The 24847-nt window shown below is 50.0% G+C and overlaps 6 protein-coding genes and 2 non-coding genes across 8 annotated transcripts; 3 read left to right on the top strand and 5 right to left on the bottom strand.

Moving 5' to 3' along the window:
* Positions 1–921: 921 nt before the first annotated feature.
* On the top strand, positions 922–2562 carry Aud_001647 (MFS transporter; the record flags this gene model as incomplete). The annotated part of the gene is made up of 1 exon (XM_043287138.1): positions 922–2562. One exon carries the CDS (start codon positions 922–924, stop codon positions 2560–2562), a length of 1641 nt encoding a protein of 546 aa, XP_043143073.1.
* A 766-nt stretch (positions 2563–3328) lies between these two features.
* Aud_001646 (sister chromatid cohesion factor PDS5) lies at positions 3329–7964 on the top strand (the record flags this gene model as incomplete). Its single annotated transcript, XM_043287137.1, has 3 exons — positions 3329–3682; positions 3787–5460; positions 5514–7964. 3 exons carry the CDS (start codon positions 3329–3331, stop codon positions 7962–7964), a joined length of 4479 nt encoding a protein of 1492 aa, XP_043143072.1.
* A 2515-nt stretch (positions 7965–10479) lies between these two features.
* Positions 10480–11925, bottom strand: Aud_001645 (uncharacterized protein; the record flags this gene model as incomplete). Its single annotated transcript, XM_043287136.1, has 1 exon — positions 10480–11925. One exon carries the CDS (start codon positions 11923–11925, stop codon positions 10480–10482), a length of 1446 nt encoding a protein of 481 aa, XP_043143071.1.
* A 1394-nt stretch (positions 11926–13319) lies between these two features.
* Positions 13320–13439, bottom strand: Aud_r0005. The gene has a single exon (XR_006253255.1). It is a non-coding gene; the product is annotated as a 5S ribosomal RNA (ribosomal RNA).
* A 267-nt stretch (positions 13440–13706) lies between these two features.
* Aud_001644 lies at positions 13707–13778 on the bottom strand. The gene has a single exon. It is a non-coding gene; the product is annotated as a tRNA-Thr (tRNA).
* A 930-nt stretch (positions 13779–14708) lies between these two features.
* On the bottom strand, positions 14709–17224 carry Aud_001643 (SWI/SNF chromatin-remodeling complex subunit SNF5; the record flags this gene model as incomplete). The annotated part of the gene is made up of 2 exons (XM_043287135.1): positions 14709–15032; positions 15134–17224. 2 exons carry the CDS (start codon positions 17222–17224, stop codon positions 14709–14711), a joined length of 2415 nt encoding a protein of 804 aa, XP_043143070.1.
* Positions 17225–18716: 1492 nt separating this feature from the next.
* Aud_001642 (endonuclease/exonuclease/phosphatase family protein) lies at positions 18717–19676 on the bottom strand (the record flags this gene model as incomplete). The annotated part of the gene is made up of 2 exons (XM_043287134.1): positions 18717–19196; positions 19251–19676. The coding sequence occupies 2 exons, from the start codon at positions 19674–19676 to the stop codon at positions 18717–18719; spliced, it is 906 nt and encodes a 301-aa protein (XP_043143069.1).
* A 1950-nt stretch (positions 19677–21626) lies between these two features.
* Aud_001641 (curved DNA-binding protein (42 kDa protein)) lies at positions 21627–23301 on the top strand (the record flags this gene model as incomplete). Its single annotated transcript, XM_043287133.1, has 5 exons — positions 21627–21654; positions 21918–22001; positions 22061–22165; positions 22247–23059; positions 23114–23301. The coding sequence occupies 5 exons, from the start codon at positions 21627–21629 to the stop codon at positions 23299–23301; spliced, it is 1218 nt and encodes a 405-aa protein (XP_043143068.1).
* Between the last annotated feature and the right edge of the window lie 1546 nt (positions 23302–24847).

Below are 24847 nucleotides of genomic sequence, written 5' to 3'. Positions count from 1 at the left end.
TCCGTACTTAAAAGTCCAGATCAAGCGGCTGAAAGCCCGAGAAAAGTGGCGATTTCTGACGTAGTGGTCCAATCAGCAGCTCTTATTGCACAAGGATCTCGGTCGGTCGTTCGGTACCGCCGAAGAGCGAAGAGCGGGTCGTCGCGACGCCAAGCTTTGCTCCATCAGGCATAAAGTATTGGTCCATGGGAGACTGATTCAACATTGCGGATTTGAAGATTTCCAAGCCACAAAAATCTTTTTTTCATACTGACACATGGACGGAGTCGGAGATAGGGGCTCGCGTTCTCCCACCCTGCGATGACCTCATTTTATGTGATTATCAATCCACAATACATAGGTACTCGGGATGTAAAGACCAACCAATAATGGGAGAAAATGGCACCTTTCATTGTTAGTTCCTCCAAACCAGTTAGTGGCAACAGGGGTCACAGGGCCCAGGGGCCTGTCCAGTATCGATTTAATATCTCCTTCATCCTTGACCACCGGATTCTCGTCGGGATATCGGCATCGGACATAACCACAGGACTACTCCGTAGGGACCCAGCGCCAAAGGGTGGTGGGGTACTCTTCCATCTCTTACATACTAGTTCGCTTATTGGCCATGGCTGTCTTCTGTCGGGCTCCCATGATATCTCCAGAAGCCTGGTTGCTTTATCAGATTTTCCATAAAGGCCCACTTTGGGAACAAGATGGTTCCTTTAAAGCTCTGGAGACACCCTCCGAATTCAAGGACCCAGATATCAGATCCAGCGTCCTCTATCCCCTAAGAGTCTGTGGTCCACTGATTAGGCCGCTCTCCTAGATCTTGTTTGATCTTTCCCTTATCATTGGTGCTCTCAGCCTGTCATCTGTTATCAAAAGTTTACCTTCAGGGGTGAGGGATAGAGCCAGAGATACTGAATTCGGCAAAATCCAGTGATGGCCTCTGAAAAACAGAACGACCGAGTATACAACTCCAACGAGACAACTCCTCGCATCACCCAAGAGACCCTATCAGTCCCTCCTACATCAGATCTGAATACGAAGTCCAAAGATAGTTTCGATATGGAAGGCCGAGCTTCCGGGCCTGAGAGCCCTGATGTAAGGGACCCGGAGATGGAGGGCTCAGATATCGAACGCGCAGACGGTCAACCACCCGAGAAGACACCCGCAGCAGATCCCAATTTGGTACAATGGGATGGCCCAGACGACCCCGAGCACCCGCAGAACATGCCACACTGGAAAAAATGGGTCTTGACGATGACTTTTTCCTCGATGACCACATGGATCACCTTCGCTAGCAGCGTCTTCTCAACTGCAACAGTCGTGACGGCTAAGGAGTACCACGTATCAACTGAAGTCATGACTTTGGCTACCAGTCTGGTCGTGTTCGGATTCGCTCTTGGTCCCATGGTGTGGGCTCCCATGTCGGAGCTCTATGGACGCAAGCTGCCGCTGTTCTTGGGTTACACCATCTTCGTAATCTTCCAGATTCCCGTAGCAGTGGCACAGAATGTCCAGACCATCATGGTCTGCCGCTTCCTCATGGGTGTTTTCGGTTGCTCTCCTCTAGCAGTTGCTGGCGGCGCAATGGCCGACTTCTGGGATCCCGTCGACCGGGCTGTGGCTATTGCCATGTTCTCGGCTGCCACCTTCGTTGGTCCTACACTTGGCCCTATCATCGGTGGATTTATCACGGAGTCGCATCTCGGCTGGCGCTGGACTGCATGGATCACGATGATTCCGTCTGCGGCCTTCGGCACTCTGGCCTTCTTCATTGTTCCTGAGACGTACGGTCCTGTCATCCTTCAGAGACGCGCGGCTCGCCTTCGCCGCGAGACGGGCAACTGGGCACTGCACAGCCTACTCGACGAAAGTCGCCCTACCGCTTCCGAGATCGTCAACAAATACCTGCTGCGCCCTATTCAAATGCTTTTCCTTGAGCCGATCCTGTTGCTCATCACGATCTACCTAGCACTGGTGTACGGAATTCTGTACCTTTTCTTCGAAGCGTACCCTATTTCGTTCCAAGAGGTTCGCGGCTGGACCAACGGAGGCATTGCTGGCCTTCCCTTTATCGGAATCCTGATCGGAGTACTCTGCGGCGTGGCATTGATCATCTGGCAGACCAAGACTAGGTTTGCACGTAAGTTGGCGAAGCACGGCCGCGTTGTCCCTGAGGAGCGTTTAGTTCCAATGATGGTCGCGTCCGTGCTTCTGCCAGCCGGTCTCTTCTGGTTCGGCTGGACCTCGAGCCCTCATATCTCGTGGGTGCCTCAGGTCATTGCAGGGATCCCTATCGGCATGGGCATCTTGGTCATCTTCATGCAAGGTCTCAACTACATCATCGATGTGTACATGATGTTCGCCAACTCGGCCATCGCTGCCAATACTCTGATTCGAAGCAGCCTCGGCGGTGCCTTCCCGCTCTTTGCCGTGCAGATGTACAATAAGCTCGGCGTAGATTGGGCCTCCAGTCTGCTTGGTTTCATCACGGTTGCGATGATCCCAATTCCCATCGTCTTCTATATCTATGGCAAGAAGATCCGGGCTATGAGCAAGTATTCGCCCAAGCTCTGATGCTCATCTCTCCTCTTTCTTATATACCCCCGTTTGCTATTTCATGTCCGAAATAGACGCGGTTGTCTCCTCTCATCAGCTAGGCGTTGTTTATGGGCACTTGCATCTGCATTTGGTTGGATGGACAGTTAAGGCGATTATGCATGATACATTTTAGGTATCACAAGCACTCAGATAGACAGCGATTTCAAGTTATATAATTAATGTTGACCACGTACACATTGTTAAAGAAGTGTATTTCATGTCGAGGAGTTGATAGACATTCCAATGTACAAAGGTGGACAGCCGAAGCAGCTAAAACAGGCGACAGTGAGACTTCCATCAGGATCAAACTATAGGTTGTAAGCGAACCAAAATGTAGAGTCATCAGTATTGAAATATCAACATGCCTGATTTTGATACCGACATACTACTGTGACTTCGCCAAATTCGAGAAAGCTCCACAAAAGAGAAACGGCAAAGCAAAAACACGCTATTATTATTGAGCGACGCGTCCCGCGGCGTCTTCTGGGCGGTGACTGTCGAAACCGCCGGCGATCTTTCGAAACGGACAGACGGCCTCGAGATTCGACTGCTTATCCCCCGTCCCAGTGTGTCGCCAACCATCTCTTTTGCTATCCATCTCCGTCGCTTATTTTCCTTACTTGGAGATCGGATTCTTGTTCATTGCATCTATTTTTCAACCTTCGTCTCTTCCGTGCCAGCGCATGGTGTGCTGAAGCTTACACCCTGAAACCCTCCCCGGCTTCCCCGCGCTTCGTCCACGATGCCTGCGCGCACTCGTCAAGGTCCCTCCACCGTCACGGAGGTCGTGGAGCCCGAAGAGACGTCTGGAGGCCTTCGCAGTCTCAAATTCAATCAGCCGCTTTCCTGGCGCGTGGGGAGGGCCATCCCCATTGCCGATTTGCTTCAACGTCTACAGACGCTCGCGCAGGAGCTTCGCAAACTCGAACAGGAGGAGATTGATAAGGAATCCCTGCGGAAGGTCTCGCAGGAGTTGGCGACGGCTAATCTGTTGGCTCATAAGGATAAAGGAGTTCGAGCTTGGACAGCTTGCTGCATTGTTGATGTCCTGCGTCTTTGCGCGCCTGACGCGCCGTTTACGGGGAATCAGCTCAAGGTTCGTTTTGAATTGGGTTCCGTATTGCTGTTTTTGCCTTGCAGGGGCCCATGGAGATGTTCTCTAGATGTTCTTGGCTTTGATCTAACCATTGTGATCAACAGGACATTTTCACTTGCTTTGTGACCTCCATCATCCCCGCTCTTGGGGATCCATCCAATACCTATAATGCTCAACACATCTACGTTCTCAACTCCCTGGCGGAAGTGAAGAGTGTCGTGCTCATGACCGATTTGGATCAGCCGGACTCATTGATTATCCCGCTCTTCACCACATGTTTCGACATCGTCTCCGGTTCCTCAAAGGCCTCAACGGGGGAGGAAATCGCCAAGAACGTGGAATTTGACATGACCCGCCTGTTGGTGACTGTGATCGATGAGTCGCCAATCCTGGCACCCGACGTGGTAGATGTCATCGTGGCACAATTTCTGCGTGTTGACCCCCGCGTTCTAGAGCCCCTGAACAAGAGAAGCAAGAAGGCAGACACACCGGTGGACTCGAAACAGGGCACACTCCTGCTCAAGGACTACCCGCCAGCATATAACATGGCCAAGGCCATATGTCAAGCGTGTCCAGAGAGGATGACGAGTCATATTAGTCAATATTTTAACAATGTAATCATTGACGCTTCTTCCTCTGGGGGCACCAACGGGTCCTCGAAACATCATCGCAAACCGAACCTTGACGATTCCGACGAGGAGGCTGAGGATGTCAAGGAGTTGAGTAAAGCTCACCGTCTTATCCGGGAGCTCTGGAGGGCCTGTCCCGATGTGCTGCAGAATGTGGTTCCCCAACTAGAGGCCGAATTGTCCGCTGAATCAGTATCATTACGTTTGCTGGCTACACAGACGATAGGTGATCTCACTGCTGGTATTGGAGTTGCCGGTCCACCTCCACCTCCGCCAATGGATCCTGCAGGCTATCCACCGGTAACCTTGGCAGAGTATGCGCAGATGATCCCTCAGCCCAACGTGCTCGTCAAGCCTTTGTCCCCGAAGCCATTCTCCCAGGCACACAGCTCCACATATGAAAGCTTTCTGAGCCGGCGCTTTGACAAATCCGCTTCCGTTAGAGCTGCTTGGGTCACTGTCATAGGCCGCATTCTACTGACATCTGCAGGTGGCTCTGGTCTCAGTGAGAACGAGCAGCAGACTCTCATAGAGAATCTGTCGTCAATGCTTCGGGACGCAGATGAGAAAGTCAGACTGGCGGCAGTTGATGCGATCGGAATGTTCGGTCTATCAGATGTTGTGAACAAACTCGGATCGGGTGGCAGCTTCTCGACTCCAGATTCGTTGCTTGCCGTCCTTGCAGAACGAGTCAAAGATCGGAAGTCTCAGGTACGAGAGCATGCGACGAAGACGTTGGCGCGGATCTGGGCCGTTGCAGCGGGCGACATCGAGCAAGGGAACGAACAGGTCGTCTCCCTACTCAAGGAGGGGCCGTCAAAGATCTTCGATGCTTACTATACAAATGACCCGGAGATCCATATCTTAATTGATCGTGTGCTCTTCGAGATCCTCCTTCCCCTCAGTTATCCTCCGATCAAGCCCAAACTATCACGGAGCGGCTCCAGTCAATCTCAGAAACAGAAAGAATCACAAAGTGCTGAGGCCGATAGCGATGCCGACATCGACAAAATTCGTGTTCGTCGCATCCTCACTCTACTCGCGGGGCTGGATGACAAGGCCAAAAAGGTCTTCTACGCGATGCAGGGTCGGCAAATCTCTGTCAGAAACTTTGTGGACTTCTACCTAAAGGCGTGCGAGGAGTACAATGTAAGTGCTGAAAGAATTCTCAGAGTTGGTCGAGACACTAACGGCGAATGTAGGGAGGAGTAGTGGAGGAGAATGAGGATCAAATCAAGACTAAACTATCTCGAGTTATCGATTCGCTCTCCAAAACCTTCCCAGACTCGTCGCGAGCATCTGCGGATCTGTGGAAGTTTGCCAAAGTTCATGACCGTCGTAACTACCAGCTTATTCGCTTCGCGATGAATGTCACCAGTGATTATCGCACTGTCGTCAAGGCCATCAGAGAGCTGGCAAGACGCATTCAGAGTGCCAACAATTCGTCACTGCTCGAGACTTTCACTCCATTGCTGTACCGCAGCAGCTCTCTGATCTTTAACCGAAGTCATACGCCGGCGATTATGGAACTCTCTCGGACAGACGAGCAAGGTCTCGCCAACCCGGCACACGAGATTCTACGGGAGATTTCGTCTAAGAACCCAGAAGTGTTGGAAGCTCAAGTTCAAGAAATGTGCAAAGACCTCGAGTCGCAAGCTCCAAAGGCCACAACTACCACTGCTGGCGGGACCGAAGAGATTCTCAAGGCCTGCTCCGGGTTCGCACGAAAACTTGCCGATAAACTCCCCAAAGATCGCAAGTTCCTACAGGCTCTTAGAAGCTACGCTCTTCATAGCCCATCCCCTCGAGCCGCCAAACATGCCGTCTCAATCCTCATGGCGGTCGCTGATAAAAGAGAAATGTACGCGAAGGATTTGGTCCAAGCATGTGTTTCGAAGTGGAAATACGGATCCGATCGTTTCCTGACGAAATTGGCAACATTGTCGCAGCTGAATCTCTTGGCTCCATCGGAAGCGGATGAAGAAAGTGACGCCATTATCTCGATCGCTGTCAACCAGATTCTCTTAACAAATCGTTCCCCTCAGCCGGATGCCGGGTACTCCTGGTCAGATACTGTGGACGATGAAACCGCTGCTAAGGAGTGGGCTCTCAAAATTATTGTCAATCGGCTTCGAGCCAAGACAGGTTCGGACGGCGATGACGATTTCCGTGCCCACGCCGTACCTGTATTCGAGACATTGAATAAGCTCGTGGCGAACGAGGGCGAGTTGTCAAAGAAGAAGGACACACCAGCGACACAGAAATCACGCCTTCGCCTCCTGGCCGCCAAATCACTTGTCAAGTTGTGCGCAACAATCAGTCTATGCGACCAACTGCTTACACCGCTGGACTTCAATTCGATTGCCCTAGTGGCTCAGGATCCCATCGTAGCTGTGAGAAGCGGCTTCATTTCCCAGCTCAAGAAGAGACTCGTGCAAAGGTCACATCTGAGCTACCGCTGGTACATTGTTCCCTGCCTCCTTGCATTTGAGCCCAATGCTAGCTTGAAGGACAGTACCCTTACCTGGCTGCGGTCTCGTGCGGCATTCTTCTCTCAGCAGGTTCAGAGCAATGGCCAGAAGGAGACTGTCATGGAGTCGATCTTTTCCCGTCTTCTCTCTCTCCTCGCATACCACCCCGATTACCCGTCTGCTGACCTGGATGAAGCGACACAGGTCCGCGACCTAACTGATTTTGCACGCTATATCCTCTTCTATCTCACGGCCGTTGCGAATGAGCACAACTTGTCGTTGATATTCCATGTCGCGCAGCGGGTGAAGCAGACGCGGGATGGCATCACCAAATCAGACGAGATTAGCACCCGTCTTCACACGCTCTCGGACTTGGCACAAGCAACGATTCGTCGCTTTGCGGACATCTACTCCCAGCAGCGCAGATTTGGCGGAGGCGCTGGCGCTGCTAGCATCCTCCAAACTTACCCTGGCAAGGTCGGTGTGCCAAGCTCAATCTTTGCTCGGATGAACAGCCACGAAGAAGCCCAGGAGGTTGCTGAAAAGAACTTCCTTCCTGAAGATGCTGAAGAGCTTCTCGACCGTCTTGTTCGGTCTGTCATGAAAGCAAAGAATGGATCGTCGAGTAACGCGCAAGTCAAGAAGAGAAAACCAGAGGCCGCCGATACGAACGGTAACAATGGCTCTGCCAAGAAAGCAAGAAAGGAGAAAGAGAAGACGTCACGACCCCGCAGATCCTCTGCTGGTACAACCTCGAAAACACCCAAGAAAAAGAAGAAGGGTGAGGATGGGTGGTCCTCTGATGAGGGGGATGCCGCTGCAGAAGTGACAGCATCTGCTCGGAGACGCAGCAGCCGCGGAACATCGAAGAGGGTCAGTTATGTGGACAAGGACAGCGATGAGGATGACATGGAAGTGGATGAATGGGGACAAGAGGACAATGAGCAAGAGGATAACGAAGATGAGGCAGAAAGTGAGAATGCCAGCGACGCTGCCGAAGAGAAAGTCGATGATGAATCAGATAACGAAGAGCAGTTGAGTGAAGCCGAAGAACTGGAGGATCCAGAGGAACCCTCAGAGACAACCGTTGCAAAGACAGAAAAGGAAAAGCCCCAGGCGAAGGACAAACGCAGTGATAAGACAGCTACGTTGCCGACGAGAAGATCCTCTCGAAGGGGCTAAAAATTGTTCGACCGTCGACGTCTGAGTGGAAGTCGGAGTGCATGGATTCGATATCCCCTTCTTCGCGTCGAGATGTATATGACTCCCGTGATTGCGAGTTGTATTTTTTTTCTTTTCTCATCGTTCCTTGATGGAATGACTGTGGCCCATGTGCACTTGATGCTTGACTAAGAATGAGCCGTCCTATTACTTTTCTTTGTTGCATTTCCTTTCACACTGGAGTTGCATCGAAATGTGTATACCCATTTTCATTGCCCATTTATCTGCCTTTATCTGATGCAGTTGCTAAAATATTGATGTATGTATTTGAGGCGGAATATAACATGTGCTTATTCATTCATCGATGATACAGACACCGTTCTTACAGGCTGGTCGTCTTCCTTTAGGGCACTTCCGGCCTCTGGAGTCTCCCACCCTCGGGACAGACAAAGGCTTCTATGGAACGCTGAGTTTTATGGAATAGAGAGAAGATGAATTGAGACAGCAACGCAGAGACGCCGATGATCAGATATCTCTTCAGCTTCATTCGATCCCTTACTTTACTGGCTCGGTGGGACGGGATGTGGAGTGGATGTTAAAGTGTGCAGCCTACAACTGCGATAGCTTCTGAGTCCGAGAACCCCGACTTCAACGCGAGTCTTTGCAGTTGTCATGCAGGTCAGACGGTACTTTTTCTTTGTTTGCATTTGGAATCTGCCGCTGTTAGCGCCATCCCTTGGCCCCAGAGATCGCTGTTATCATCTTTTTGAGGCTGGGTAGCATTATCTTCATCTTGTGACTTATCAGCCTTGCTAATCGACAGACGTGGTTCCAGTATGTACCCCAGCCTTCGTGTCCCCATTCCGTATTTGCAAGGCACCCTAGTCAAATGAACCATATCGCCTCGCTAGCCTTGAACAGCCAAGGAGAGAAACAGGTCTACGATCAGAGTTAAGGGTCGGAACGCAGCCGCGCCTAGCAAAGACTGAAAGGCTAGCATTTTCCGTGGGTGTGGTGCCAGTGGTGGAGGCTGAGCTTGCTTGATCGTTCACTGCTTGAATAGGCTATTTTGAACGCGGACGACAGCACAGCCCTATCACAACCTATCTAGCGTGTTGGACATTAAACACCTGATAGGTGGCGCAGCGCAGGACATGACACCAGGCTAGTTGCGAATATGAGAGATCCTCGGGCTCCAAATGGCAGCTAAGCCTCTATATCTTCACGAAATCCCCCAGCTTGCTTGTCCTTGCTATCACATCTTGTGAAAACCGCTCTCCTGTCAGTCCCACCTTTTATTTCGAACTCAACTCCAGAAAATCATCACCTCTCATATAACCATCTCAACATACAATCAAAGCCGACATGTCTCACAAAAACGGTGGCTACTTCTACTATCGATACACCTACATGTGCCCTTGGACAGATACGGCCGGACAAAGCGGTATAGATAACACATACCACTCTGCTGTTTACACTCCGGCGCGGAAGCAAGACCACACGGCACAAACCGTTTGGTTCAATAACACGGCCATGCCGGCTGTGAAAGCCGATATTGAAAAGAATTTTTACGGTGATGCAGATCGAAACAGGCAAGGCCGGACCCATGAACGTTACAACCAGCAGTACGTTAGACAGGAGCAATTTATGTGGTGTTCTAAGCTTCCGACTCATACAACCGGGGGAATGGTAGGGCTGCCATTTGGGAAACAGGTCTAGCGGAAAGTTCCCTGCAAAGGAGCGTCTCTGTGTCTTCTTTCCGTCAAGATATTGAATATTTCGTGCCGTCTCGTGGATTGGGATTTAATCATGGACTTGTGTTGGTGACATGCGAAGGTACACATGATTGTTTCTCTCAGGTGGAGATTAGATTGTTGTCCTTCTAATGGCCTTGTATGTAGAGCGCCCTTGCGATAGTTTCATCGTCAATACCTTGAGCAAACCCCTGACCAGAATGAAAGAAAGCAGATATTTGGTGGGCAAGGCTGAAGTCGTGGTGGACAGGTAAACCGACCAAATCAGAAAAAAATGAGAAAGCAAAAGACATACAACAGTCGGGTTCGCTAATGGTCACCCAAGACATCGTAAGGTACTAACCGGCCGGCGTGTGGCTTGAACGCAGCGAACAGTCGGGTAAGGTCTGAAGGACTGACTGATTTTCCTATTTTCCCGCAAATCCCGGGCCCAAGTAGTACTCCTGGGACAAGCTCCCAGAAGCTTAGGGATTCCCATCAACAGGCACCTCTGCCGCGCCTGCCGGCGTATTTTTCAGGGAACTGGAACAGCAGCCATCGACCTTTTTAGGTCAAATGAAAATGGCGTATTCTTTGAGCACTTGGATGGCGATAGTGTGGCCAAGCCAAGTGTACAACGGTTTGGTCAACGGCTGACAGACCTTTTCTGTTCCGAAAACGTGCTTCTTCACGGTCAAACTTGTTCAATATTTCGTGCAAATGATCTAGATGATCCTAATCTTGTCGTTTCCGAATATATCCTCAATGTACTGATACCCTGCCCTCAAATTCCAGAAACAGGTCTAACAGTACGTCTCCTTTATATCTAACTCGCCCGTGGCTTCAAGCCCGTCCCCCAATGAATATCGAATCCTCGGATGGGAACGAGATGAATCCTGGACAATGATTCTTATCGGAACAGTCCTTGTCAGAGTTCCTGACAAACCGGCGCCCCGCAGCTGGTCAAGATTATCTCCGCGGACGCCCGACAAAACTGAGATCAAACCGAACCCCTTTCCGATGGGGGTTTTGTAGCAGAAGCAGATCGAAAGCAGCATCACCGTGCAGAGGGCCGGGTGGATGCAAAGTGTGAGGTACAGACCCCAATTCGCCTTAAGGGTTAACCGTGTTGAATGGATAGTTTCGCTGGTTGGGGGATAGTACATTTCGGGATACACGTTGTTTGTCGGATCCATGTAGATGATGCGAGCCCAGAACATGCTTGCAACGGAGGTCGTCAATGATGGGAGCAGCCACGGCGACTGACTCTGGGATTGTGATGGGGAGTACCGAATCAACCATGTCGCCAACAGAGGCAGCGTGTCGGCGTAATACGGCGTGGTGCTGTTGAAAACGACTTGCTTTGTCCTTTCTCCAGTACAGTGACCACTCGTCAGTTGGATGTTACTGCGGGTCACTGTCCACTGTGCCTGACACTTTTCTCGCTGGATGTCGAACTTGTAGGCGGTCTTTCTGAAAGCGAGACTGGTGGATTCAGTTGCGTTGCTGTAGATGTGCAGCCCGTATGCATCTCCCTTGAAGAAGCCAATCAGACAATACGGGCCCGGGTTCTCACTATGCAAGCTGTCCAGGCCATTAATCATCCCCATTTGATAGCCATTGTAGAGGGAGATCGTCGACAGACCGGTGGGGTTATAGGAATGGTTGAAAGCAGCGGTCCAAAATGCATCATTGTCTTTATAGGACGATGTTGATGAATTGTATCGGGCGACTGTTCCATCCACTGCCGCTGACATGCTCCAAGATTCACCATCGGTCAGGTTCTGCTGAATAGAAGAGAGAAAGTCTGGCGAAGGTAAGTCCAGCAAGGCCGTGGAGGTATTGTCCAGGACGACCGTGTTAAATCCGTACACGGCTGGGAACTGCGGCATCGAACGAGCGCTTGAGGATGCCGCTATGTACGGAACGCTTGCATTGATCATGTAATAGATCGAATTGTTCATCACGTTAAATGTGCCCATAGGAAGCGGCACGAGGCCATAGAACCGTGGAAAGTTGCTCTGGATCTCTATCGTGCTGCTTCCTCCAATGAGCTTCTTGTATGCCACACTGAGTCCCAGAGGGAGGAGGGTAAGGAGGAGGAAGCATGCACGCCAGCGTACGTCTGCTTTATCCAGAAACACACTCTTCTTGATAATGGCCTCGTAGTTCTGCAACGTCGGGCTCGTTCGTCGGGTCTCGACAATGAGGAAGAATATCGGCGCAAGAATGCCGGTACATTCATTCATGAGACTTAGCAACAATCCGATAACGACCAGCTGGTTAGTCAACCCCAGAGTCCAAGACAGGCTCCATGCGGGCCCGATCGTAGGTTGGATAGCAAGGATCGAAACCACAAAGCATATCATGCAGCCCAAAAGAGCCAGTACATGACTCTGGTCACAGTACCATCGTTTTTCCGGCACTCCAAGCGACTTGGACGTTTGTGATGGGATCTGAGAGTACATCATGGGTTCAACAGCTTGTGCTGGTGCAACGTTCAGGATTAGAGATGACGAAGACTCAAAAGCTTTCACCACTCAACCCTCCAGTTTATATCATAGTCGCCCTCCAGTGCCGTGTAGCCTTTGGTGCACGTAAGATGCAGGGCAACCCAGAGTTGTCTCGGTCTAACTGATGATTACATGATAATCAGTTTCTTCCAATTAAATAGGACTGACTCATTAGTAGCACAGGTTTGCTTTTTGTGTGAACAGACAATTGGACTTTGTGGTAAGGGGGCGCAAAGCCCCGTCCTTTAGCCAGCTTCGCTCTTCCTTGGATGCTTTTTTGTGTATCCCTGCAAAGGAGCGAACAGTTCCGCTACCTATATACATACAACCCAAACCTCTCTCTGCTTGACTGCAGCCTTATTAGCGTAGTTTGATTATATTGAATGTCAGACTTTGAGAGTGTGTGACAAAGAGAGTATATTGTGTCTGAAGTGCAGACTTAAGGCTATTTAAGTGGGGAGGATCGCAGTTCATCCTAACTATACAGCATGAATATGATGCACAAACAATCAGTATGCAGTGAGGCATTTTTGAGGTGAACATGATAAATAGGAAGCAAACAAAACATGCTGTTGGACCAAACTGTAATGTCTTCCTATGACAGGTCTGAAAACATAAAGCACTTCAAGATGACCACAAATAGGAAGCAACCAAATGAGCCTCCTGACCAGAATTTAACATTTGCCTGACAGGTCAGACAGTATACAATGCAAGGCTACAGAGGGCAACTATGTTGCCTTCGCGGGTCTACTAGGAGCCTGAATACTCAATGTTTGCTCTGTGGTCTGTGAGACTAGCTGCATTACTATAAATATCTGTTACTTAACAATCCTTCCTTCCTTTCCGCTAGAAGCCACTCGCGATGGGTGCTTCGCTTCAGATTCTCTTTTATCTACAAGTTTTATACTTCTATTTCTTCTTTATTACTTTTTCTACTGCGAAAAAGGAAAGCTAACATGACAGGGGTGGTTGAGTACACGAGTCAAACTTCCTATCTTTAGGGACTTAAAAGGACACACGCCAGCAGGTCAGGCTTGGCGGGCGAATTAGAGGGCTTCAGGGAGCTTCAGGTGACAGCCTGAAGCGGCGAGGGCGCTAAACCAACGAATCAAAAAGAATGAGTGAACAAAAACATACAACAGCCGGGATTCGCTGGTGGTCACCCACCCAACTACTAACCGGCCGGCGTGTGGCTTAAGTACGGCTGAGCGGACGGGAAGCCCTGTTTTCCACACCCTATGGTCGTATGTGCTAGAAGTAACTTCTGACTGGTTAATGTCGAGGGCAATTAGGAGAAAGACCGCTGATCAGCATCGTGGACGAATAATATTTGGTCTTTCCGTCTTTGAGGGAATTGAAAGAGAATCTTATGTGGCACGGATGATCCATCTGCTAGGCTGTAGATATGGCTGGCTTATAATATTTCTGTCCTATTCACTCGGTAAAAAGAGAACCAGAAACATCTCCATGCGAAAGAAAATACTAGGATGGGCCAGAAAAGAAAAAAAATCAATCACTGCATCTACACGGGATTGAACCATGGACCTTTCCATTACGAGTGGAACGCTCTACCACTGAGCCATAGATGCGAGGATGGGAATAAAGTTTCGCCTAAATGTCTTATACACCACAACCACTCCTCGTCTTGATCCGCCACATCTGGAATAGAAGGTTGCAGAGACAGCTCCTTTATCTCCATGATGCAGACTCTCGCTTTGTACCTTGCAAATCTGCTGGCTGTCTATACTGGTATAGAATAGGCGGTAGCATTCCTGGAGAAAGTGACGTTGGCCTCACTCTCTACTGTGCTCTGCAGATGTGTGTACAAAATATTTATAGGATCAATGGTTATATCCAACCTCCACCTCTATGCTGCTACGTGCTGGGTTACCAGACACACGCAAGGATGGGGTCTATGGGTACGAAAGAGCAGAGTTCCTATGTGTAGTTCTTGGGGAATGGCCATGACAATAAATATACATGGTGACGTGCGCTTGGACGTCATGTGTGTTGTTGGTAAGACCATCCATCAAATATATATGTCCATCCCTTATTCAACACAGCATAATGAGAAAGGAGAATCACTTTTTATAATGCCCGTGCTTACGATCCATGGACCGAGGGTTGACTTTGACATCTACGCACTATTGGTAATGGACATGGACGTTGCATTAATGTACCTAGGCCATTGTTGCACATCACGCCCCATGCTGTGGTGTGCATGCTCGATTCTCAGGATATCATGAGATCAGGGTGCTGTAGATGTGAAATCCCCTAGGTCTCAGGATTCGTGAGTCTCCCAAAACCCACACAAGAGAGATAGTCAACAGATACACCAAGCATACCGTCCGTTACGTATAGAGTCACGCAATCAAAAGAGTATAGAGATGTTGATTACCCTTCATCATTCGCTCACAGACATGTACACCAAACAAGAAAAGGGTCCTGAAGACTACACAAGAAAATAACAAAGTATACATTGATGCGAAAGGTAAAAACACGACTTGATCATGTACTCGTCACGAGGAGGCACCGTTAGCAGCTGCCTTTGCGAGCCTTTCCTCTACGCGCTCCTTATGTTGTCGATTCCTCAAATGAACCTCAAAATTGTCGACCGTCATTCCCGGACCGGGAGTATACAACTTACCCGGACAATCGTGACAGCGAATCCGAGGAAGATATTGATACTTCAATCGGTGACCCGGCTGGCTATTTGCGTTCGCGACTGGTAACATTGTCTCCGTATCAACTGCCGTGTAGCGCATCACACCTTCAAACGAGTCGTTTGGATGTGACTTGTTCAAACGGGCAAGACCAGCCGATAGCCAGGCTGGAGGAGGAGGCTACCAAGAGTGATGTTAGTACAGCGACCAAACTGAAATCTGCACAGCTGAAACAGAGCCGTAGATAAAATTGAGTACAACAAAGGAAGGAGGCAACCTACCCCGGGAACGCCTGGTTGAGGGGGATGTGTAGCATCAACAGCCCCAAGCTGTTGTACAGGCCGCTGAGGGAGATGGCCAGCAGTATTCGGTACTTGAATTTGTGGTTTAGGCTGCGATGGCGGGGCCATGCTACTCGGCGTCGGTGTCCTTAATTGAGGTGTGCCGGACTGAGACACAGGTTGGGTGGCTGGCGTAGAGGTAGAAACCGAAGGGTTAGGTAATGTTTGCGGCCTGTTGGCGAGGAATTGGCGAAGTTTCTCTCTCGAGATCTTTAACTTCACAATGAGCTTCTCTTGCTCTTCCATACTTTCTTCCCGGTAATCTCGTCTTCTGGCGGAGACCCGAGGCTCGTGGTGAGGTTCAGGAGTGGCAGAATGAGCCAGACTCGCCCGCAAAGCAGCGTGAGCTGCGCTTGCAGCTCCTCTCATGCCTCTTGTGCGGGCTGTTCCTTGGGCCAGATGAGGACCGATAGCCGGAGAGCCCGTCATCGATGATTCGTCGCTATCCGACTCATCGGACTCCTCACCACCGTCCCGCTGGCCAACTGCAGCGCGTCTGTGCCGACTTGATCCGGATCGTTTGAACACATTGCTCTCTTCCATTGACGCTGCGGTGTTTGGTATGACGGAGGATACAAGTATCGTACGAATGGTGCGTTGACGATCTTTCAAATCTGGCAAGGCTGGGCCACCGCGGCGGTTGACGGAACGTTTCTGCCGACGTTGGTCTCTGGATATGGACACCTCGGTGCGCTCGAGTTCCGCTTCATTCAGCTCGTACAGGTATGGTGTGAATTCCTTGGCAGCTTGGAAGGGTCGGAAAGAGGATGTTAATGGGGAGGGTAAGAATGCGGCCTTGAGGTCAGGATCATCAATCGGACGACCATCAAAAGGATGGGAGAGGATGTAAAGTGATTTGGTAAAGAGTTGCGACTGCTCACGTATCGAATGGGCGATTGCAGTAGTGAACTCGCCCGAGAGAGAGAGGTCATTCGTCATACGGGCAGCGAAATCCTCTGGGGAGTTGAAGGGATCATTGATGTCCCATTCAAACTGATCAATGAGAGTATGTTGTCCGATGGTAATGTTTAGCTTGATAAGAATGCGCATTTCATCGTTCTTGTAAGCGCTGTAGGGCAGATTAGGATCGAGCGCATCCTCTTCCATATATATTTGAGGATAATAGTCCGCAAGTTGCTCTTGAATGCTCCGCGAGATCATCCGTACGAGAGGAGTGCATGTCTCGAGCGGAAGACCTAGATCTTCCACCAACTTCTCGGCGAACAGATCGGGAGAAACGACCCGATCGTGAAGGTTCCATGTAAAGGTATCTCGAATCTTGATCTTCTCCCAATCGATGTCTAAGCGAATAGGGACCAAATCCTCCACCTGCTCACTCTGGATTTTCATGTCCTTGCGCGCAACTCGTAACTCCCTAGTCTTTCTATTTCCCGGTCGCCGCCGATGTGAGGGATATAACAATTGCGGATGCTGATTGCGCAGATCAGTCCTGGCATTCCCAAATCCTTCGTACCCAACGCCGTATAGGGCAGCCGGATTCCCATGGGTATCGCGGCGCAAGGCCAGATAGTAGTCTCGCTCCGCGCGCTTCTGTTGAAGCAACTCCTGGCTGGGATTGTGCCATGCTACCAACGCTGAATGGCGGAATTCTCGTTCGACATACTGTTTGAGAAGTATCTTATCCGCCGGAGTTTCACGTACTCGGACAGGTAGGTCTTCTGTAGAAGAGGAGGTTTGAATAACGGCACCGTCGCGAGATCGCTTCCTACTTGTTGCTGAACCGTTGGCGTTGCTCAACTGAGGATTGGGCGATGTCTTGCCGTTCAAGGAGCCATGACTAGCTTCGGCTGAGGGAAGGGAGACACCCGAAGCTGCAAGGACAGCTTTCGCATTCTGTTTCCCTTCGGCTATGGCATCCACCCCATTCGCTCCATATTCTGTTGAGGAGCCGGTCGCATCGTTTCCTTCGCCCCCCGCGCTGGGGCCTGGCGCGCTCAGGGCATTTTGAACGCCATCAGCCTGGAAGTCGCCGAGAGATTGTCCAGGCTGCGAATGATCGGGGAGAGGCATGGCCAGAAATTTCGTCTAATAGTTGCAGTTCTTCGCACAAAAGCAGGAAACACGGGTATCAATCGCAAGACGAGGTAACATTCCAATCAGATACTGAAAGACGATGGTGGCACCCAAGAACCAACGTGGCCTACAACAGCATCCTTAGAGGGAACCTGCAATAGAAAAGGCGAGTCAATATGGGCAGTTCAAGCTGGATACACGAGCGTGAGGCTATTCAAGACGCGACGCTGCATTGAACGGGGACGCGATGCGCCCCATTGAACAGAAAGAGCCACATGTCCCGAGAAAGCCAAGAATCGCCACAATCAGAGCCGTCTGCCCACGTAATCAATGGGTGATGACTAGACGGACAAAAAATGGTCGCGAAAGCGGAGGGTAGCAAGCGCGCAAGTAATGGGGTTAGGGAAAAACATACCAAGGAACTCCAAAGGAGGTAAATTAGAGGATAATTAAAAGTAAAATAATGACAGAAAGCTACCACCAGGCGCAGACACGCCGGACAGAGGGTTCCAGGGCAGGACGAGGCAATGGATGGGTCTGCGTGCCGGTTCTGGGTCTTGCGCTTTGCCGCGAGAAAGTGAGAATAATCAGCGCTCGGAAGAAGGCGGCTAATCAGCTGATGGCGCACCGAGGAACGGGCAAGTATCGATGAATCTCAGCAATCTGGTTTGCTTGTCCTGCTTACACTGACCCCAGAAAGTCGGTCGACTGATTTGTTTCTCCTTGCGTGGGGTTCTTTCTTCTCGCCGGCCTTTCTCTGAGTCCTCTGTTTCGCGCTATGACGGAGAAATAGGGGGGAGGAAAAGAGGAGAAGGACAGACACAAGAGGCCAGAGGGAAAAGCCAGCAGAAAACTGGGCGGGCAGAAAGGGCGTTACAAGTTATCCGTTCCCGTCATGGAGGGCCAGAGAGGGTAGGGGGAGGAGCTTCCGGGCACCAGCAAGCAGCAATGGTAGAGACTGCTTCTACGAGAGAAACTCTCGTACAACCTATTTGGGAACATCTTGAAGCCATCACGCATCTTTCTAGTCATTTTCTCTTGGGATATCGCGAAGTTAGTTACAAATGTTACAGTATGGATCTTGAAAACCTGCCTTACATACTTGCGGTCATGTATGGTAATAATACTGCCCCACTTACTAGGCTATTTTGGAGATCATGTGATTGTATCATACCATTAAAGGTTAGCCAGGATAAGACTACGCTCAACATGATACGCTAGTCTCTTTATTGGTATCTCATTCTCAGTATCAGTTTGCTTCAACCAAAGTTACTTTGAATATCACAAGCGTCAATCCAGGATCTCAAACGCGATTTATCCATCCATGGATGCTCATGCAGACCATGAGTAGCACATGTCAATGGCATGAACAAAGCTTAATCGTGGAAGATATCACCATTGGACCATGTCCAGTGCCTGCAGACCTCAGAACACTTCTCGGTGACTTCCAGTTACAGCCCTTGAAAACCTCAGGCCAAGCGGATCCAGCTCAGTCGTACAAGGTGACGTCGGCAACAACGGCCCTGTGATCTGACAGGTACACGCCAGAATCGAACCGGTTCGCTAACACGGCGTATCCGTTGACCTTCCAGGACCCATGTTTATTCTTCCCTGGTCCCATCAGGATATAATCAATGCGCGTGGGATCCTCCCCCTCATATCCGAAGCCTGTCCATGTAAAATAATCCCCGTAGTGCTGACTCGGTTCCACAACCTTTGCCGTGTCGACCAAGGAGGATTCCGACCCTGTCAAGACATTATAGGCCTCCTGCGTCTCTTGACTGTTGAAATCGCCTGTAAGGCAAACCCCTGCGATGGAGTCCCTAAAATCGCCGCTTCTGTAGTCATCGATCTTCTGAAGAATGATCTTGGCAGCCTCGAAGCGTGACCGAGATCCCTGGTCGTCTAGATGAGTATTCATCGCAAGGACGGTAAGGCGAGTCATGATGTGCGTGAAGACACCGATGGTCTAGTATGGCGTCAGCTTAGTGAAAAGGCTTTCGTCACAGGCCTAGTGTCTTACCAGAATCCGTATCGACGCGGCATCCCAGCCCTTGGATGGTTTGCTCGGCGTTTCCGACAACCAGACACTTTCCCAATGACGAAGCTGCCAAACAGACGGTTGATAGAAGATAGGCGAGTATTCTCCTGCTTTGTGACCGTCGTCTCTACCGACTCCGATGTATTCCCATTGTTGTGTCTCGGAGGCGCTTGTTGGGGGGACAGTAGAAGAATGTTGGTTCAGTCCAGATAGAACATCGACCAGTTGATTATGAAGCACTTCTTGTAGACAGATGAATGAATCCTGATTGCGCGTATTGAAGAGCAGTTCATTTAAGAGAGGCTGCTTGCGATCATCCCATGGCAGCTCACCCTTGAACGGGGAGCCGGTTGCATAGCGGATATTGTGTGTTAGTATACGTAGTGGAAGTTCGATGGTTGATTTCATGATGAAAGGCTCAAATCAAGGTCGTAGACTAGTACGATTGCACTCTGATGATCCCTAAAAACACTACGAAGGATTAGAGAGGTATCTGAAACTGAACCAGGGCGGGTTCGGAGCTGATGAGGAGAATCTTGACACAGGAGACTATGATTGGCCAAGGAAATGCTTTCTCCTCATTTGGATGTTGTGCCTCCATGCAAGGCATTGTTTGGGCATTCAGACACCTTCTGACGATGCCTTCCAAATCATGTGCCTTATGTCTTGCTTTATTATCGTCTTGTACACGATCATCTCGACTTCAATCCAACTAATTAGTCCATCGAAAACCCTGTTCTAGTTGACTATTCGCCGACGACATAAAGCAGCTAAACACTATGATGCATGATATTCAATGACCCCTATGAAAGGCAATGCAACTCCTCAGTGATCAGGAAGCGCTCTGTTTGGGTTTGACCCAGAATGATAGCTGCAGCCTGTTCCCAAATCGCATAAGCAAGCATTTGAATATGGATTGCCGAAGCAAATGGGGTTATACTCGCGTCGGCAGTCCTCAGCCTCTCGATCTCCTTCACGCGCAGCTCACTCTTGTCCACGATACTCGTGTACGTAGTATCTGCAATACGAATTAGAGTTCTGTAATTATGATTGCAGTTTTAGCTGTAACAAGCTCACAGACAGATTCGACGCCAACGTACGCCAGTCATCGATGGGCCAGGCCATCTATCTCCTCGTCGATTGCACTCGCAGAGAGTGGTCACGCACCATCCTCGACAGTTTCTTCTTGAATTATGCTTTGTCTGGCTGGTGATTCGCGCAATACATGGCGCAGCCGTCGTAGGCCCTCCCGCCAGATATGCTTGTCGGCCTCAGTCGTGAAGCAGTCAGGGCCGACCACAGGGCTGCTCCACGGATCATTATCTCGTAATGTGATGGAGGCTTCAGGATGATGGCACCAGGCCGACAACTGGGTAGCGATATATGACCAACATCCATCTCTATGGCGGGCTGCTCTTCGTGTTGTGCAACGTACATTGCAATAGTCTCAACGTGGGCATAGGGGGATGTTTGTCTGGGTCCTGACCCGGATTTTCCATGGCTAAAGCTCCACGAAGAGGAGCTGGCTGCATGGCGATGAAATACATGGAAGGCCTCTAAATAGAACGGGATCTCTGTAAAAATGAATAATGCACGGTATTCCAAAGCAGAAGCTTCATTTTTTGTGCATGAAAAAGCATAGCACATAAGTTCAAACACACATCTTACTTTCCTTGAAGCAGCTTTCTTTTCTGAGCTCTACCTCTTACATGGTCACTGTTGAGCCGCCAAGATACATCAGATACTTCCATGCTATGGTATGTTGGCGCTGGCCTGTTGAGCTATGACGTACATATATATCCGAAGGCAGTCATGCCACAGTAGATCATTTTCGATAGGATGCGGATCAATTGACAATTACACCCTTGGTGATCGATCAAAAGCATGGTAATAAGCATGGTAATCACGCAGTATATGATCGCTTTTCTTTTGTAATGGCCTTCATCGAGCCACCTACCATGGCTATCAGTGTCTGCTGGAATTGCAAGAAGCTAAGCTCCGCAAGCTCTTGTCAGCTTCTCCAGGTGACAAGAATAGTTTACCGTACTGTGCATACAGAATTACCCCGTTTCGACGACACTAAACCCAAGTGGGCCAAATCTGCACCATCCACCGCCCCCAAGCCCTACTTCGACGACGTAACCAACGAAAGGGAAAATCCAGAAAAAGCCCCGCCGGGCCGTAATGAACGATGCGTAGTGCACACGACTCGATCGAAAGTTACCAGGTCAAAAGTAGCCCAATTCCTCTCCTCCTCTTGCTACTCTCCTAGTGTACTGAGACGAGTGTTTTATTTAAGAACTTCTTTGATTGTCGCTAGCCCTCGCATCGGTGCGAGGACATAACATATAATTCACAATGGCTGAGAACCAGGCCCCAGAGGTTGGTAAGTGTTAACCGCTGATATTTTGACCCCTCCTCTTGTGCCCATTTTGCAAAGCTCCAACAATTGTGTGGATTTACCACGATTTACCACCGCCCTCATCGTCATCGCCCAAAGTGGACGGAGTCCAGTAGGTCAAACTAGCAGCTATATGGCTCTAGCAATCGATAAGGACTACCATACCGAGTCCCTTGTGACCTACTGGATTTACCTATATTTTTTCACCCGCGATAGCTGACGATTGCGTTGCTTCTGGTCAATTCTAGACTACACCCTCAACAACCCCGACACATTGACCAAGTACAAGACTGCCGCGCAGATCTCCCACAAGGTTATCGAGGCCGTTACAGGTGCGTCTGACAAAGCTATCGTGTCACAAGATTGCTCGATGCCTAATACCGGTTTACAGCATTGTGCTTGGAGGGAAGCAAGATCGTTGAAATCTGCCAGAAGGGCGATGAGCTCCTAGAGGAAGAGCTCACCAAGGTCTATAAGGGCAAGAAGATCACCAAGGGTATGTCACTACCATGATCGCCAGATTTTCCACATTGAGACCCGTCGTACGATGTTGACATAATATGCTTGACAACAAAAGGTATCGGCCACCCGACAACTGTGTCCCCAAGCTCCTATGTGACACCGTACACCCCCCTGGTGTCGGACGCTCAAGAGGCTGAGACCACCCTCAAGGCCGGCGAGATCGTCAAGATCCAACTCGGCGCTCAGATCGATGGATTTGGTACCATTGTTTGCGACATGGTCGTCGTTGCCGACAAGGAATCTTCCAAGGATGTTGTGACTGGTCGCGAGGCTGACCTCATCCACGCAACCCACTACGCAAACGAGCTTCTGCTGAGACTCATGGTCCCCCCAGGTCTTCTGGCTAGCGGTACCGAGGAGGAGAAGACGAAGGCCGCTGCCGAGAAGGCTCCTACTCAGAGCCAGATCTCCGCCCTCATCGAAAAGGTAGCCAAGGCCTACGACTGTAATGTTGTTGAGAACACCACCAGCTGGTTGTTTGAGCGCAACGAGATCGAGGGTGGGAAAAAGATCATCCTTGCCCCCGGCTCTGGCGTCAAGGGTGAGGGTATCCCCGACGTTGGCGAAGTCTGGGGTGTTGAAGTTGGTCTCTCCCTTGGTTCTGGAAAGGTCAAGACCCTTCCTCTCCGCGCTACCTTGCATCGCCGTACCACTACCACCTACATCCTTAAGAGACCCAGCTCCAGACAGACTCTGTCCGAGGTTGTCAAGAAGTTTGGCACATTCCCCTTCAGTTTGCGACAGCTGGAGGACGAGAAGTCTGCCAAGGTCGGTGTTGTGGAGTGTGTCCGTGGCGGTGTCTTGAGACAGTACGAGCCCGCTGGTGATGCCGACAACGCTCCTGTTTCCCGTCTGTTGACGACCATTGGTATGTTCATCACGTTCAACGGGATATTCCCGCTTTCGCTAACGAGAATTGTAGCCATCACAAAGAACGGCATTACCAGATTGGCCGCGCCTAACCCTCCTGACCTGTCTAAGTTCCAGACGGACAAGAAGATCGAGGATGAGGAGATCCTGAAGATTCTCGAGCGTCCTTTGGCCAGAAACACTGGCAATAAGAACAAGAAGAAGAAGAAGCCTACTAAGGACTCCAAGGATGAGGAGTAGACGAATCAATCAAAAAGATTCGATTTCTTCAGCTCCTAATCGCATCCTCTTACAACCAATGTTCTCCCTTTCTGCCGGCTTCAAATGGGAGGACTGCAGCAGGAGGCATGAAGAGTGCCTTTAAATGACAGTCGAAAAGGAGCCCGGGGGATGCACTGGCCAGTGGGGTGTTTTAGGCCCGTGGCCCGGCCGAATATGGATGCCGTGCAGCAATATGAGATCAATGTTGCCCATCAGGCTCTTTGCAATTTCTGTCCCGTAATCACTTGCAAATGAAAATGAAAAAAACAGTATATGAGCTGGGTATATATCAAATGAACTGTCATTGCGCCTTTTTTTTCCGAAGTCGTTTGTCTCTTGTAGCCGGCGTATTCCGGAGATTCCGGCAAGACCTTCGACATGGTAGTTCCTGTCTCTCCTTGCAACCCTGCATGTGGGATATATCTTATGAGGTTCCAACTTTCGTAAAAGTGAGTACGTGCTCGGCGATAGTGTGAAGTGAGCCTTTGTCCTGGCTTTAACCATGTACAAGGTCACGAAGCTGATGAACCTTTGGAACGGGCTACTCCAGGAGCGGAGGAATCCAGACATCTCATTTCAGGCCACAGTACGTGGTCTCCAAGAGTACAGATGGACCACGAGCCAACATCTACAGCGTCATGGGCTATACTCTATACTGCTCGAGGGGCAGTTGCCACCTCTCTGCCGGCAGTTGCCATCTTCCTCATACATTTGATCTCAGGGAAGACTGCTCTCTTCTTCACTCTCTAAGAAGATATCAATCTAGTAGCGGTACTCAAATATTGATTCCCTGCAAGAGAATATCTACTTAAGTACTGTGTAGCCTCATAAAGTCAGGGTAAAGGCGTTCAGATCGACTGTGTCCTCGGTAAGGCGAAATGTCCAATGTAACCCAGATATTGTAATTCAATTTTTGTACGTGAGCCAGGGATATCTCTCTATTAGCTAGATGAGTGAATCGTTGCATGCTGTCTGTCGAGCTCTTTTTTGCTGACAGGGTGGTTGGCAGTGGGTGGGCCAGTGTCGTTGGATGGGCCGCTCTTTTTCTCTCTTCGAATCCTTCCTTCATCCCCTTCACATTCTCCTATCCCATAATCCATATTCCCCACGTACCCCAAGAGAGACCATTCGCATTGTCTCTACTGCGACAAGTAGCTTGGGTATCAGGGTGCCTTTGCTGCTTTTCTTGATTTGGCAGCGAGTGACGCCGGTTTCGCGCTTCTCCCCACCTCTCGCGTCTTCGACATTCACAGTCTCGAGATCGCTTGGGGCATCTGCACTTTCTTCCCACAACCTCTCCTCCAAATTTCTACTTCTTTTCTCATCTACTTGTCCTTTGTCTAGATGCCCTCTGGATGGTACTGCTCGGAGATCGACTCTTTTCATCTACAGCTTCTTTCGACATACGGACCGTACTATCTCTATCATCTAAACTCTTCTCTCAGCTACTTCACCTGGAAGCATCAGAGGACTCACGAGCTGTGTCTCTCGCCCCAAGTGTCTGCGTTGGGGAATTTCCTCTTGT

The sequence above is a fragment of the Aspergillus udagawae genome, assembly GCF_001078395.1.
Source record: "Aspergillus udagawae IFM 46973 DNA, scaffold_1, whole genome shotgun sequence".
NCBI lineage: Eukaryota > Fungi > Ascomycota > Eurotiomycetes > Eurotiales > Aspergillaceae > Aspergillus > Aspergillus udagawae.
This window is presented reverse-complemented; position numbering and strand designations above follow the sequence as displayed.